General features: G+C 39.5%; 1 protein-coding gene across 11 annotated transcripts in view; it reads right to left on the reverse strand.

Moving 5' to 3' along the window:
* Nucleotides 1-545: 545 nt before the first annotated feature.
* bptf (bromodomain PHD finger transcription factor) overlaps nt 546-12,481 on the reverse strand; it is a 173,669-nt gene continuing 161,733 nt past the window's right edge. For all 11 annotated transcript variants that reach the window (XM_072242562.1, XM_072242559.1, XM_072242561.1 and 8 more), the window contains 3 exons: nt 11,666-11,750; nt 5,180-5,366; nt 546-2,020 (listed from right to left, as the gene is read on the reverse strand). In XM_072242562.1, the coding sequence (XP_072098663.1) occupies nt 2,008-2,020; nt 5,180-5,366; nt 11,666-11,750 (285 nt within the window). In that variant the 3' untranslated portion in view covers nt 546-2,007. The remainder of the gene's footprint in view (nt 2,021-5,179; nt 5,367-11,665; nt 11,751-12,481) is intronic.

Here is a 12,481-nt window from a genome sequence, read left to right on the forward strand (position 1 = left end):
TTTGCTTTCAGGTCCCTTACTCCAGATTACCAAGTCCATTTGTAAAACTGTTCACGTTCAGTTCAGCTGGGTTCAATTTGCAGAGGAATTTGGAGAAATATTTTAATGGCAATTTCAATTCCCATCTTTTCCTTAAAACTTCAAACACAAGTGCAGAAGGAAAGCAACCTGGAGAGTTTCTACTGTCCACTTCAGCATCACCGCTTGTTGATTATGACATCAGATGTGTCACAGCAACTTCTTCTTACAAGTTTTTAAAAATTGAAATATAAATAACTTGATGCTTGTGCTCAAAGAAACACATAGAGGTAGCAAGAAAAGTTTCTCATCATTCTAAAACGGAGCAATTTACCATGTTACTCAGGGGAACTGACCTCAAATTTTTAATAATCTCTTCCAAGGCCACAGTCTGGCCAAACAACCAAAAAGTAATTTTTTTTTCACCAAACCGCCAGGTATAAAAATGAACTAATGGCAAAAAAAAAAAACTCCAGAGATGTTTTCTTCTAACTTGATAAAAAGATGACACCAAGGTTGATGTCAAAAACATTACTTTATTGTCTAGGATGAAATGTCCTATCAAGTACAAAAGAATTACTCTTCATAGTCGCCACAATCTGTTAAAAACATAGATAGCAATCTATTGCCTACAGGTAGGAAAGATTTTTTTTTGCAACATTACTCAAACGAATAAGTTCGTGGATATGAATAAATAGTACAGAAATACTGTGATGTGGTGATGAGATATGCAGTATTTCACAACTCTAGAGAGTTAGTCCATAGCTCCCCCTTATTTTAAAACTCAATACAAATGCATACAATATGCAGCATTTCAAACTTAAAGTGTCCTTACACCTTTTCCAAATATTGTTTCTTTTGTTAGAATTCTTGGGAGACCTGAAGTCTCACAAATGGGTCATTTTAAGCACATACAGAAACACTTGTGGATTTTCTCTGTGGGAGATAATGGTTTCCTCCATTTATTGTTTTCATATACATCAATATTTCTGAACCTTAATACAAAAAAGAAACAAAAAAATCAGCATCTGACAAAATGTTTACATACAAGATATCTTCAGTACACACTGTTTCAGTCTAACAAATTTCTGTAGAGTGATTGACAGTTTTCTGGTGCTTTCCCTTCACCAACGCGGGCAGTCGATCTGGAAGGTGTCAATGCTGTTGCCCACTCAGCCACACGGAGCTCCACCACGGTCAGATCCGTTAGCAAAAGAAACATCTGGTTGGATCCCATTTCACTGTGCTCACGTGTGTCAGCGTGTACATACTCTGTGTGCGTGCGTGCATGTGTATGTGAAATGACTCCTTTCAATGAAAGAAAGGAACAAGGGTTTATCACTCACCGTTACCTACAGCAATTACATAAAAAAGACCAGCTTATCTGCAAGTGAGGTCTTTTTATATCAATAGGAAAAAAAAGCACATAATTAGTTGACAAACAAGGGCAGCAGATTCTAAAAAAGAAAGCTTCATCTTTTCTCAGTAATAAATAAATACAGCTGTCAAACTTAAACACGTTTGTTTCATTAAAGACAGCTTGCAGCCAGCTTCTTCACTGAAGAACTGTGGTGATGAATTTCGCTGGGAAAACTGAAGCCAGCCCCTTGTAATGACAAGAATGGGCAGGATGCATCGTGCCTCCCACCTAATGCCATATGAGGAGGTTGCAAAGTCAATAGGGCTGGTAAAAGGTGGTTTGCTTATTTCTAATTTCCTTCCTTCTCCTCTTCTTTTAATCTCTCCCTTTGAACTTCTAACAAACAAAATGGGGCTTCATCCAATTCAGGTAACTGATTGGTGCTTGAACAACAGTGCTGGTTAAGGTCAGTCAGTCAGGGAGACCTGAATAAGTATATCTGCCTCTGGTGGCATCAACTTCTCGCTGCGTTCTGGATACGGATCCTGTCATTCATGCTTTGTACGATATTGTTCCTTGTTGTTTGAAGTCTAGAGAGTGCTGCAGTCTACGCAGTAGAGTGTAATTTGTTAGGAATGAGACCTATGGAATGGAGAAGGGAATATTTCAGTATTCTTATAACCACAGAACAGTAGCCAATAACTCAACAGCAAAGTTTTCTAATCCACAGAATGTACAAACAGGCAAATAATTACATTAAAATAATTTATATACAAGAGCTTCTGCAGATGCTGGAAACCTTGAGCTACACACAAAATGCTGGAGGAACTCAGCAAGACGGGCAGCATCTATAATGAATTTTGAAAATTTTTAAAAATGTACAGTTCTTCATAAATTCTATTGCTTTCTTCCCCCCTGTAAATGCCTTCAAGAAAATGAATCTCAAAGTAGTATATGATGACATGTACATACTTCGATAATAAACTTACTTTGAACTTTGGAAGAGAGTAAACAATCTACTACATTTAAAAAAATAATTTTCCAAGAAAAATATTTCCTTACATGAAAAATAATTCATCCTTTAGTAATTGTTATTTTTCCCCCTCCTCATATTCAAGTAACATGCAAGCATCTGGTTCTGCTCTAGCAATAAATTTAGACAAGCAAGTGGAGGGGGGGAATTGCACACAAGGATGAAAACATAATTACATGTAATTTTCATGTAGTTACAGTTGAAATCCAAGAAATAATGTTATTTTATATCAGCATATTTACTTAGCACCTTTATTATAGAAAATTGACAAAGTTAGCTCACAGCATAATCACAATCAAACACGCAAGCTTAAACAAAGAGGCTTATTCAAGGGTTTTAAAGGGGGAATAAAAGATGAAGACTGGAGGGAATTTCAGAGGCCATAAGACACAAGAGCAGAATTAGGACATTCGGCTAATTGAGTCTGCTCCACCACTCCATCATGGCCAATTTATTATCCAATTCAACCGCATTCTTCCAACTTCTCCCCTTAGTCTTTGATTTTCTTATTAATCAAGAACCTATCAACCTCTGCTTTAAATATACCCAATGACTTGGCCTCCACAGCCATCCAAGGCAATGAATTTCACAGATTCCACCCCCACACCCCCATCTAAAGAAATTCCTCATTTCTATTCTAAAGGGACATCCTTGTATTCTGAAGCTGTGCCCTCAGACTCCCCAACTATAGGGAACATCCTCTTCACATCCACACCACCTAGAGTTTAAGACTGTACAACATAATCCTGGGGCAAATGTAGTTGGGGATAGACAACACAATGTTATTTTGCAGATAGATGGAGGCTCTCAGAGAGGTGTTGTGGAGGGATTTGAAAACTTTTAAAAGTGAAATATTATTGCATGCGAATTACTGAGCTGATGATGCGGACTTCAACTACTGCACAGAGTCTTGTCATCTTCAGAAGTTTTTGGATACCTCTGCCATAGTTGGATGCATCAGCAAGGGAGATGAGGTTGAGTACAGGGCTACAGTAGGAAACTTTGTCACATGGTGTGAGCAGCATCATCTGCAGCTTAATGTGAAAAAGACTAAGGAGCTGGTGGTAGACCTGAGGAGAGCTAAGGTACTGGTGACCCCTGTTTCCATGCAGGGGGTCAGTGTGGACATGGTGGAGGATTACAAATACCTGGAGATACAAATTGACAATAAACTGGACTGGTCAAAGAACACTGAGGCTGTCTATAAGAAAGGTCAGAGCTGTCTCTATTTCCTGAGGCCACTGAGGTCCTTTAGCATCTGCCAGACGATGCTGAGTATGTTCTACGAGTTTGTGGTGGCCAGTGCTATTACGTTTGTTGTTGTGTGCTGGGGCAGCAGGCTGAAGGTAGCAGACACCAACAGAATCAACAAACTCATTCGTTAAGGCCAGTGATGTTGTGAGGATGAAACTGGACTCTCTGACAGCGGTGTCTGAAAAGAGGATGCTGTCCAAGTTGCATGCCATCTTGGACAATGTCTCCCATCCACTACATAATGCACTGGTTGGGCACAGGAGTACATTCAGACAGACTCATTCCACTGAGATGCAACACTGAGCATCATAGGAAGTCATTCCTGCCTGTGGCCATCAAACTTTACAACTCCTCCCTTGGAGGGTCAGACACCCTGAGCCAATAGGCTGGTCCTGGACTTATTTCATAATTTACTGGCATAATTTACATATTACTATTTAACTATTTATGGTCCTATTACTACTTATGGAGCAACTGTAACGAAAACCAATTTCCCCCTGGATTAATAAAGTATGACTATGACTACTACTACTATGTGGGACTTGACTGGCAAGATATGAATGAGGTAGTTTTGGAAGAACAGAAGCATTTGGTAGGTGCAAGATAGGTGGCTCATTTAGAAAGTACTGTTAAATCTGAGTCCAGATATAATAAACACATGTAATTATAGCTTCAGTAGCAGATGGCTAATGTTGTAGTGAGGCAAGGCAGCCTTTGTGAAAGAAAAGTTATTGAGTTGGGGAACTCAGGTTTGACAAAGAGGTTGTGAAGTGGCCACAAAAGAAAACCAGAATCAAAACCTGTTTCAAAGAGGAGAAAATCTGCAGATGCTGGAAATCCAAGCAACACAACAAAATGCTGGAGGAACTCGGCAGGCTAAGCAGCATCTATGGAAAAGATATTTTGGGCCCAGACCCTTCGGCAGGACCAGAGCAAAAAAGATGAGGAGTAGATTTAAAAGATGGGAGAATGGGAGAGAGAAACACAAGGTAATAGGTGAAACCGGGAGAGGGAGGGATGAAGTAAAGAGCTGGAAGTTGATTGGTGAAAGAAATACAGGGCTGGAGAATGTGGAGTCTGATAGGAGAGGACAGAGGCCATGGAAGAAAGAAAAGGGAGGAGATCACCAGAGGGAGATGATGGGCAAGCACCCGGGGGGTGGCAGGGGACGGAATTACCGGAAGTTGAAGAAATCAATGTTCATGCAATCAGGTTGGAGGCTACCCAGATGGAATACAAGCTGTTGTTCCTCTAACCTGAAAGTGGCCTCATCACAACAGTGGAGGAGGCCATGAGTTGACATATCGTAATGGGAATGGGAAGTGGAATTAAAATGGGTGGCCACTGGGAGATCTCCCTTCTTCTGGCGGACGGAGTGTAGGTGCTCGGCGAAGCAGTCTCCCAATCTTCGTTGGGTCTCACTGATATACAGGGAAAACCTGTTTCATTCTTTTTCCTCTTGCCAAAACTCAAGAGCAGCCACTGTGCATACTGACCACAGGTACAGGTCTTACCTATTTGCTTTGAACGTCTTCAGTTTCTGTACAAAAAACGATTCTAGAACCTCTGCACATTGATAAAACGGTGAATCACTTGGATTATAATAACGACAGTTGTCAAAGATTTTGGTCATGTCACCAACAAAGTCTGTCAGTTTCTTGTAGAATCGATGATGCACTCTTTCTTCCATGGTGGCCAAGTCTGTAATAAAAATAAGTTATATTTTCATTAAATAATTAAAAATCTGTAAGCAGTCTGAAGTACCTCTTCACAATGACCCACAACAATGTTTCATCTCCCTGCCTATCAGGAATCTCTGACTACCATCGAGGTGGTGGTACAGAAGTCTGAAGACCAACACTCAAATGTTTTAGGAATGGCTTCTTCCCCTTTGCCAACATATTTCTGAACCATCCATGAACACCACCTCATTATTCTTCTTTTGCACCATTTAGTTTTGCAACTTATTGTAATTTTTATCTATTGCACTGTAATGCTTCTCAAAACAACAAATTTCATGAGACTTCTGATTCTATTGCTGCCCTAAAATTATACAAATAATCTGCTAGTATCCTCTAATGAACAGAATTCCAAAACTCACAGCACTCAAAGTAATGCCCTCCCTTATTAAACATTCAATTCTCCTTGCAACAAACAATAACAGTGTTAACTTTCCTAATTATTTGCTTTGTTTGCAGATTAAGCACTTGACCACCCAGGTCCATTTGCACTTTTGAGCTCCCTTTCCCTGTCTCCATATCCATTTACACAATTATTTTTTTCTGTCAAAATGGACAATTTCACATCTTTGCACATTCTACCCCATTTACCAGGTCATTATTCGTTCATTTAACCTATTTATATTCTCTGTAGCCTCTTTATCCTCTTCACAACATTCCTCCTTGCCTTTTAGCTTTATTAAAGGTTTTATCAAAGTCAGTGACCTAATTGAGGTCCAAGCATCAATCCCTGTGCCGTGACTTTTGTTACATCTTGAACCTAGCAAAGACACATTTTGTCTGTTGTTCTCTCCCGTTAGCCAGGAAATCTTCAATCCATATTTACTCATTACCTCCTGTACATGAGCTTCTACCTTCTCCAATGTTTGATGTGCAAACTTGTCAAAGATCTCCCAGAAATCAAAGCACAATACATCCACCCATTCCTTTTGATCCACTGTCAAGATACTACTTCAAATTCATGAATAAATGGATCAAACATGAGTTCCTTTTCACAAAACGATGTTGATCAGTTTGAATTATTCCTAGGTGTATAACACCCTTCATAATAACATCTAATATTTTCCCTACTAAAATATCAGCTTGAGAAATGTAAGAGATTGAGATGTTGCACTTATTTAAAACATACATGTGAGTCATGTGTACTGGTCTGCTCTGAGCAGATTTTCATTAAAAATGAGTTCTTTCATAATGGGGAGAAAAATCTGTACTTAAACACCCAATTCACTCAAGCATGGAATTTCTGAAACTATGGGTGGCACAAACAAATCTTGTACAACCAAACCGCATAAACAATGACACACAGTAATATGATTTTAAAATTCAGGTTTAAACCAGTGTCCTAGATCTGCTACTATCTTACTCCAAAATTATTAGTAATCAGACTAGCCAGCTCCTTCACCAACTAACCTGCCTAACTTGTGTCCAGAATGAGAAACAACAGTTATGCACTGCAGTATTACTGGGGAAACACAAACATCTCTGGAGGAACTTCTATGGAGGGAAATGAACAGTCGACATCTTGGATCAAGACTCAACATCTGATTGGGACCAAAAGCCAGTATGAAGAGGTGGAGGGAAGGAAGCATTTATAATTTAGAGATTAAAGAGATTACATGTACATTGAAACATACAGTGAAATGTGTTATTTGCAGCAATGATCAACATAGTCCAAGGCCGTGCTGGGAGCAGCCCACAAATGTTGCCATGCTTCCAACATCAACACAGCGTGCCTGCAACTTACCAACCCTAACTGTATGACTTTGGAATATGGGAGAAAACTGGAGCACTTGAAGGAAACCCATATGGTCACAGGGAGAACATACAAACTCTTTACCGACAGTGGTGGGAATCGAGCCCTGATCTTACTGTAAGGCGTTATGCTAATTGCATGTTACTGTGCCATATTCATACAGCATGAATTTCCCAAATTTTGGAAGAGACCACAAATGTGAATACTTCAGTACTCTACATTGCCACCTACTGTCTTCTTTGAATCGTTAACAATAGCAGTGGCAATGAATAGCAAGAACTTAACTAAAATACTTACAATAGTTTCAGCAATATGTTTTCTGCATTTATGCAATTTACAAGAAAAAAAAACACAAAGTAGCTGTTTGAGATTTCAGTTCCCAGATCTTGAATAAGATGGGACAAACCTTGCTTCATTGCGCCTGACAGTTCTGTAGGGTGCTGCTACTCATCCAACCTCCACTATTTGGTGTTTTTCTGTACACTCCAAGTGTGGAAGTTGGAGATGTGATGGAGGTTCAAGTATCAGACATATTTAAAATAGTGAAAGTTGCCTTTTCATGGCAGTGATGTTGGGGACAGGTCCTCATTCAGTGCCTAATGGCCACTCAAAGCCCACACTCCTCAGAGAAGGGCAAGCAGCATTTATCCCATAGCACTGAAGAATGAGAATCAAGTCACAGCAAGATACTGAACGGAAAAAGATCCCTCAGCCACTTAATATGTGCAATTTATAATAATCTTCCATTTTGTGAGCAGTCAGATTGAGCCTAATCTGGGCTAATACAAACAGAGCTGAGGAACAATTGTACATATTCTTAATTACTGAACAAATTAAAGAACATTTATCTAAACCTGATACATTTCTAGCAAACCCCAAATGATAATGAAGACAGAGTATTAAGTCTATATTTACATGTACTTATCATATCATGGTGGCTTAGAAAAATGCCATTGGAATACACCTGATGATGCAAATAGCAGTACCAAGAGAAGTAACTATAAATGGTCAAATAAGTTCATTTAGAACAGGGGTTCCCAACTTTTTTTTATGCTATGGACTCCTACCATTAATTAATTGGCTTGTGGACCCCAGGTTTGGGAACCCCTAACTTAGAAGAAGAAAATGCCAAATCTATTCTTCACCTGGGCAGCTGAATCTGCTCACATGCCAGCCAGAGTTTTCTTGCTTCTTTGGGCAGTTTGACAAATTGATGAACTTTCTCAGATAAAAATGAAAGGTGAAGTTCATGACTAGACTAGGTATTTTGTTTAAATCTAGGCGATGGAAAATAACTGGACTGGAGGACTGGAATAGTAAATCATCACTGGAGTTCATTGGAGCACTCGGTATCTCATCAAAGCCTGACAACACAATGAACAGTTTTACAAATAAATCACTACCTGTAAATTGAAACTACCAAATGGCAACCCAGCTAAGGGTACTAATCAAGAAAAGTGGAGACACAGCAGCCCCATTCTCAACTGTGAAAGACACATTGGAAATTTTATTTCTTGCAAGAAGATTAACATATGAAAATAAATTTGGTCAATGTTGCAAGCACATCATTTGTAATAAGCAAAACCTGTTAGGCTATTTATGTTGAAATGGCAAGTGTCTGAAGTTATTTAGAACTTTAAAAAGTCCACCAGTCTGATTCAACCAACTGGTCCATAGCAAATGTTTTCCCACATGCTTGTGTACTAAGTGAGAAACATTAAAATTTTGTCTTGGTTAATGTCCTGTGGAGGAAGATTGTTATCATTGCATGCCCTGACTACTACCTTCAAACAGTCCTCACTCCTGGGACTAAAGCTACTAAAGTGTGAAAGACCAAGAGACAGAGCCGCTTTCATCTGGGTATTTATACCCCTTATTTGTCATCAACACAAAAACAAGCAGCTTTCCAAGTCTGTAATTTACGGCCTGCTTTGTTTTGATTGCTCTTAAACAAATTAAGTTTTAGAAAGTAAATGGAGACAGAGGGCGGGCATGCATAACTTTAAGCCAAAGTGCTGATCACAAAAGATAGTGTAAATTTACAACTATTACTGTATAAACTGCAAATGCGATAAGCTATTATTAAACTACTAGAATAAACCATGTTCTCATCAAACATTCAAATCAGCTTCGTGACTGGACACATACTCACTGTTCTTCCTAGATTTCTTCCTTGCTCTGGATTAAATCCTTTCAAACTGCCATTGCAATGGCAATCAACTTTAATCCAAGGTTGAAAGGGATGTGGGAAAAATAATTGCCAAAGGAGACATGAAATTAATTTAATCATGCCTGCATAGCAGCCATTCATCATGTACCTGCTCTGGCAGTTAAAATCTACTCCACAACAGGCGAGTATTTTGCTAACTAGTTCTCTGCACTCGTGTCTGTAAAATAACTCAGCACAGAATCAGAGTCATACACCTATACAGCACAGAGACAGGCTCTTCAGCCCATCTAGTCTGTACCCAAACTATTATTCTACTCTAGTCCCATTGACCTGTACCTGCCCTCCATAATCCTTCCATTTTTTACTTATCCAAACTTTTCTTAAGTGTTAAATTGAACCTGTATCCACCATTTCCACTGGAAGCTCCTTCTACACTCTCACCATCCCGAGTGAAACAGTTCATCCGCAGGTTTCCCTTAAACATTTCATCTTTCACCCTTAACCTATGGCCTCTAGTTCTAGAATCAAAATCACAGTGGAAAAAGTGCCCAAGTATATGTCAGCATTAAATGAATATGATTGGTGTTAAGAGAAATGGGTTACAATTTACAGGGCACTGGTACAAGTACTGCACTAGCTGAGAGATGTTCCACTGGCACCCGAGGGAAAACATCTTCACAGAGAGGATGGTGCAAACATGGATTGAGCTGCCAGAGTAAGTGGCTGAAGTGGGTACAATAACAACATTTAAAAGACATTTGGATGAGTAATGGATAGGAGAGATTTAGAGGGATATGAGCCAAACATGGGCAAATGGGATTAACAACACTGTCGGCATTTATGAGTTGAACTTGTATTTTTCAATGCTTACTACAGGATTCACTTGACTTGAATTTAGACTGGTGTCTGAATAAATCAAATAATCTTACCTAATTCGTCCATCAAGTACTTTAAACCTCTGCCACTTGTTTTGACCCTTCTGGTAAGGGAAGTATATCCTTTTCATTTTGTCTAGGTACCTGGTAATTCCAACTACCTCAGGTACATCTACCCTCAGGTACATGGCTCCAGAAACTACCTTGCCTTACTCTATAATTTTTTTTTTGGCTTCCAATTTTCAGGCTCTATTCAAAAACAAAAACAGAGTTGATCGATGCCCATCTATGAGGTAAATCAATCTTTTAGAACCAAATTCACATCAGAATTGAGGAAACCTATGGCACAAAGGATGTGGTTCAGCAACACACATATTTATTTACTTAAGGGACAGCATGGTAACAGGCCCTATCTGCACATTGTGGTTGGGCCACCCAATTACACCCATGTGACCAATTAACCTACTAACCCATACATCTTTGGAACGTGGGAGGAAACGAGCACCCAGAGGAAATCTAAGCGCCAATGGGAGAACGTACAAACTCCTTACAGAGAGTGGTAGAATTGAAACTGGGTTGCAGGGGCAGTAATAGCATTATGCTAACCACTACACTGCTTATTCTGCCATATTCTGAAAGACTACAACAGCACAGATACCAAGAGAATTTTATCCCCTCACAGAGGAATCTTGAACTCAGGAGGTCCACTTGGAAGGTGATAAGGGAGAATTTTATCAGAAGATCTGGTACTCTCTAGTTCAGACAGTCATGGAAAATGAGTCACTGAATCTTTTTAAGGTTGAAGCAGACCGATTCTTGAAGTATTAGGCAGTAAGAGTTATTGGGAAGAGGTAGGAGAGTGGATTTGATGCTCAGATCAAATTAGCCATGATCTTACTGAATGACAAACAGTTTAAAGAGACTAATGGCCTACTTCTGCTCCTATTTCAAAGATAAAGATTAGCTTTATTTGTCATATGTACATCAAAGCATAGAGCAAAATATGTTGTGTGTGTCAGATCAAATTAGTGAGGATTCTGTTGGACAGTCTAGAAGTGTCGCCACCTTTCCAGCGCCAACATAGCCTGCCATATCTCACTAATCTTAACCATACATCTTTGGAATGTGGAAGGAAACCGGAGCACTCGGAGGAGATCGATGCAGTCACAGGAAGAACGCACAGACAGCAGCAGGAATGGAAGCCTGAATAGTGATCGCTGGCGTTGTAAAGCGTTGTGCTAACCATTATGCTACAGTGCTAATTAACTAACTTCCTTGTCACTACTGCTTTATATCCAGTGACTTGTGTATAACAACTTCAATTCTCCATAAAATGAAGCACTCTGCCATCTTAAAGTGGCAAGGCTGTGACTGGACAACTGTGCAAAGGAAATCATGCATAATTGTCACCATTACTTTCTTTTTAAAACGTTGTCAAACTGAAAAAGATATATAGTACTTACCCATTGGCTCTTTGATGATACCATAATAATCTGGTGCATCATTGGGATCTACTGGTTCCAAGAAGGGCCAAGCCATCTTATGAGCCTATTGAAAAATTAAACAGTATATTAAACTTAAAATGTTTCATAAAAATCACCAGTGAATGGTGCTCCTACTTGTTTTCAGTAAAAGGAAAATGTAAAATGAGTGCAGGTTAAGATACCTTCATTTTCAATTCAGAGTTTTCCTGGGAATGCTACGATGATCATTACTTTAAGTGATTCTTCAAACCCAAACCACTTGAAAGTAGGATTAGGGAGCTGCCAGTACCTGTGGAATTGTATCCCAGCACATTTCTACTTTGAGGTGAGCAGAAGGAGAATTTGTGGAATGAGAATAGAGGAAGTGGGAAGGGAATCTGAAACATGTACTCAAATGGCCATTTTACTATCTAGTACATTTGGAAGATGTTGTGGAAGCTGCTTTGGTGGTGTTTGTCTAGTACTGCAAGATGCCTGCTGAAGGCAGTCCTGAGCTCAAAAGGACAGAGCACAGCAATCACTGCTGCCTAGTAGACCTCAGGTTTTTTAGATCTCGGCTCTTAATCTTCATATACTATCATACTCAGTCAATTGAAGGTTGGGCTGGCACATCGAAAGCTGCGGTAAATTTCATCATCAATGTTTACTTTCACTGAGATGTGGCTCTGGAGATTTGAGCAGTGATCCATGTTTTCCAAGATCTCACTGAAGGGCAATGTGGCACAGCACTGAATCCATCCTCTTCTGCACTTTAGTGAAAGACTCAATAACAAGTTGGAGCTCGGCCTCTGAACA

Source organism: Mobula birostris, chromosome 24 (genome assembly GCF_030028105.1).
Source record: "Mobula birostris isolate sMobBir1 chromosome 24, sMobBir1.hap1, whole genome shotgun sequence".
Classification (NCBI taxonomy): domain Eukaryota; kingdom Metazoa; phylum Chordata; class Chondrichthyes; order Myliobatiformes; family Myliobatidae; genus Mobula; species Mobula birostris.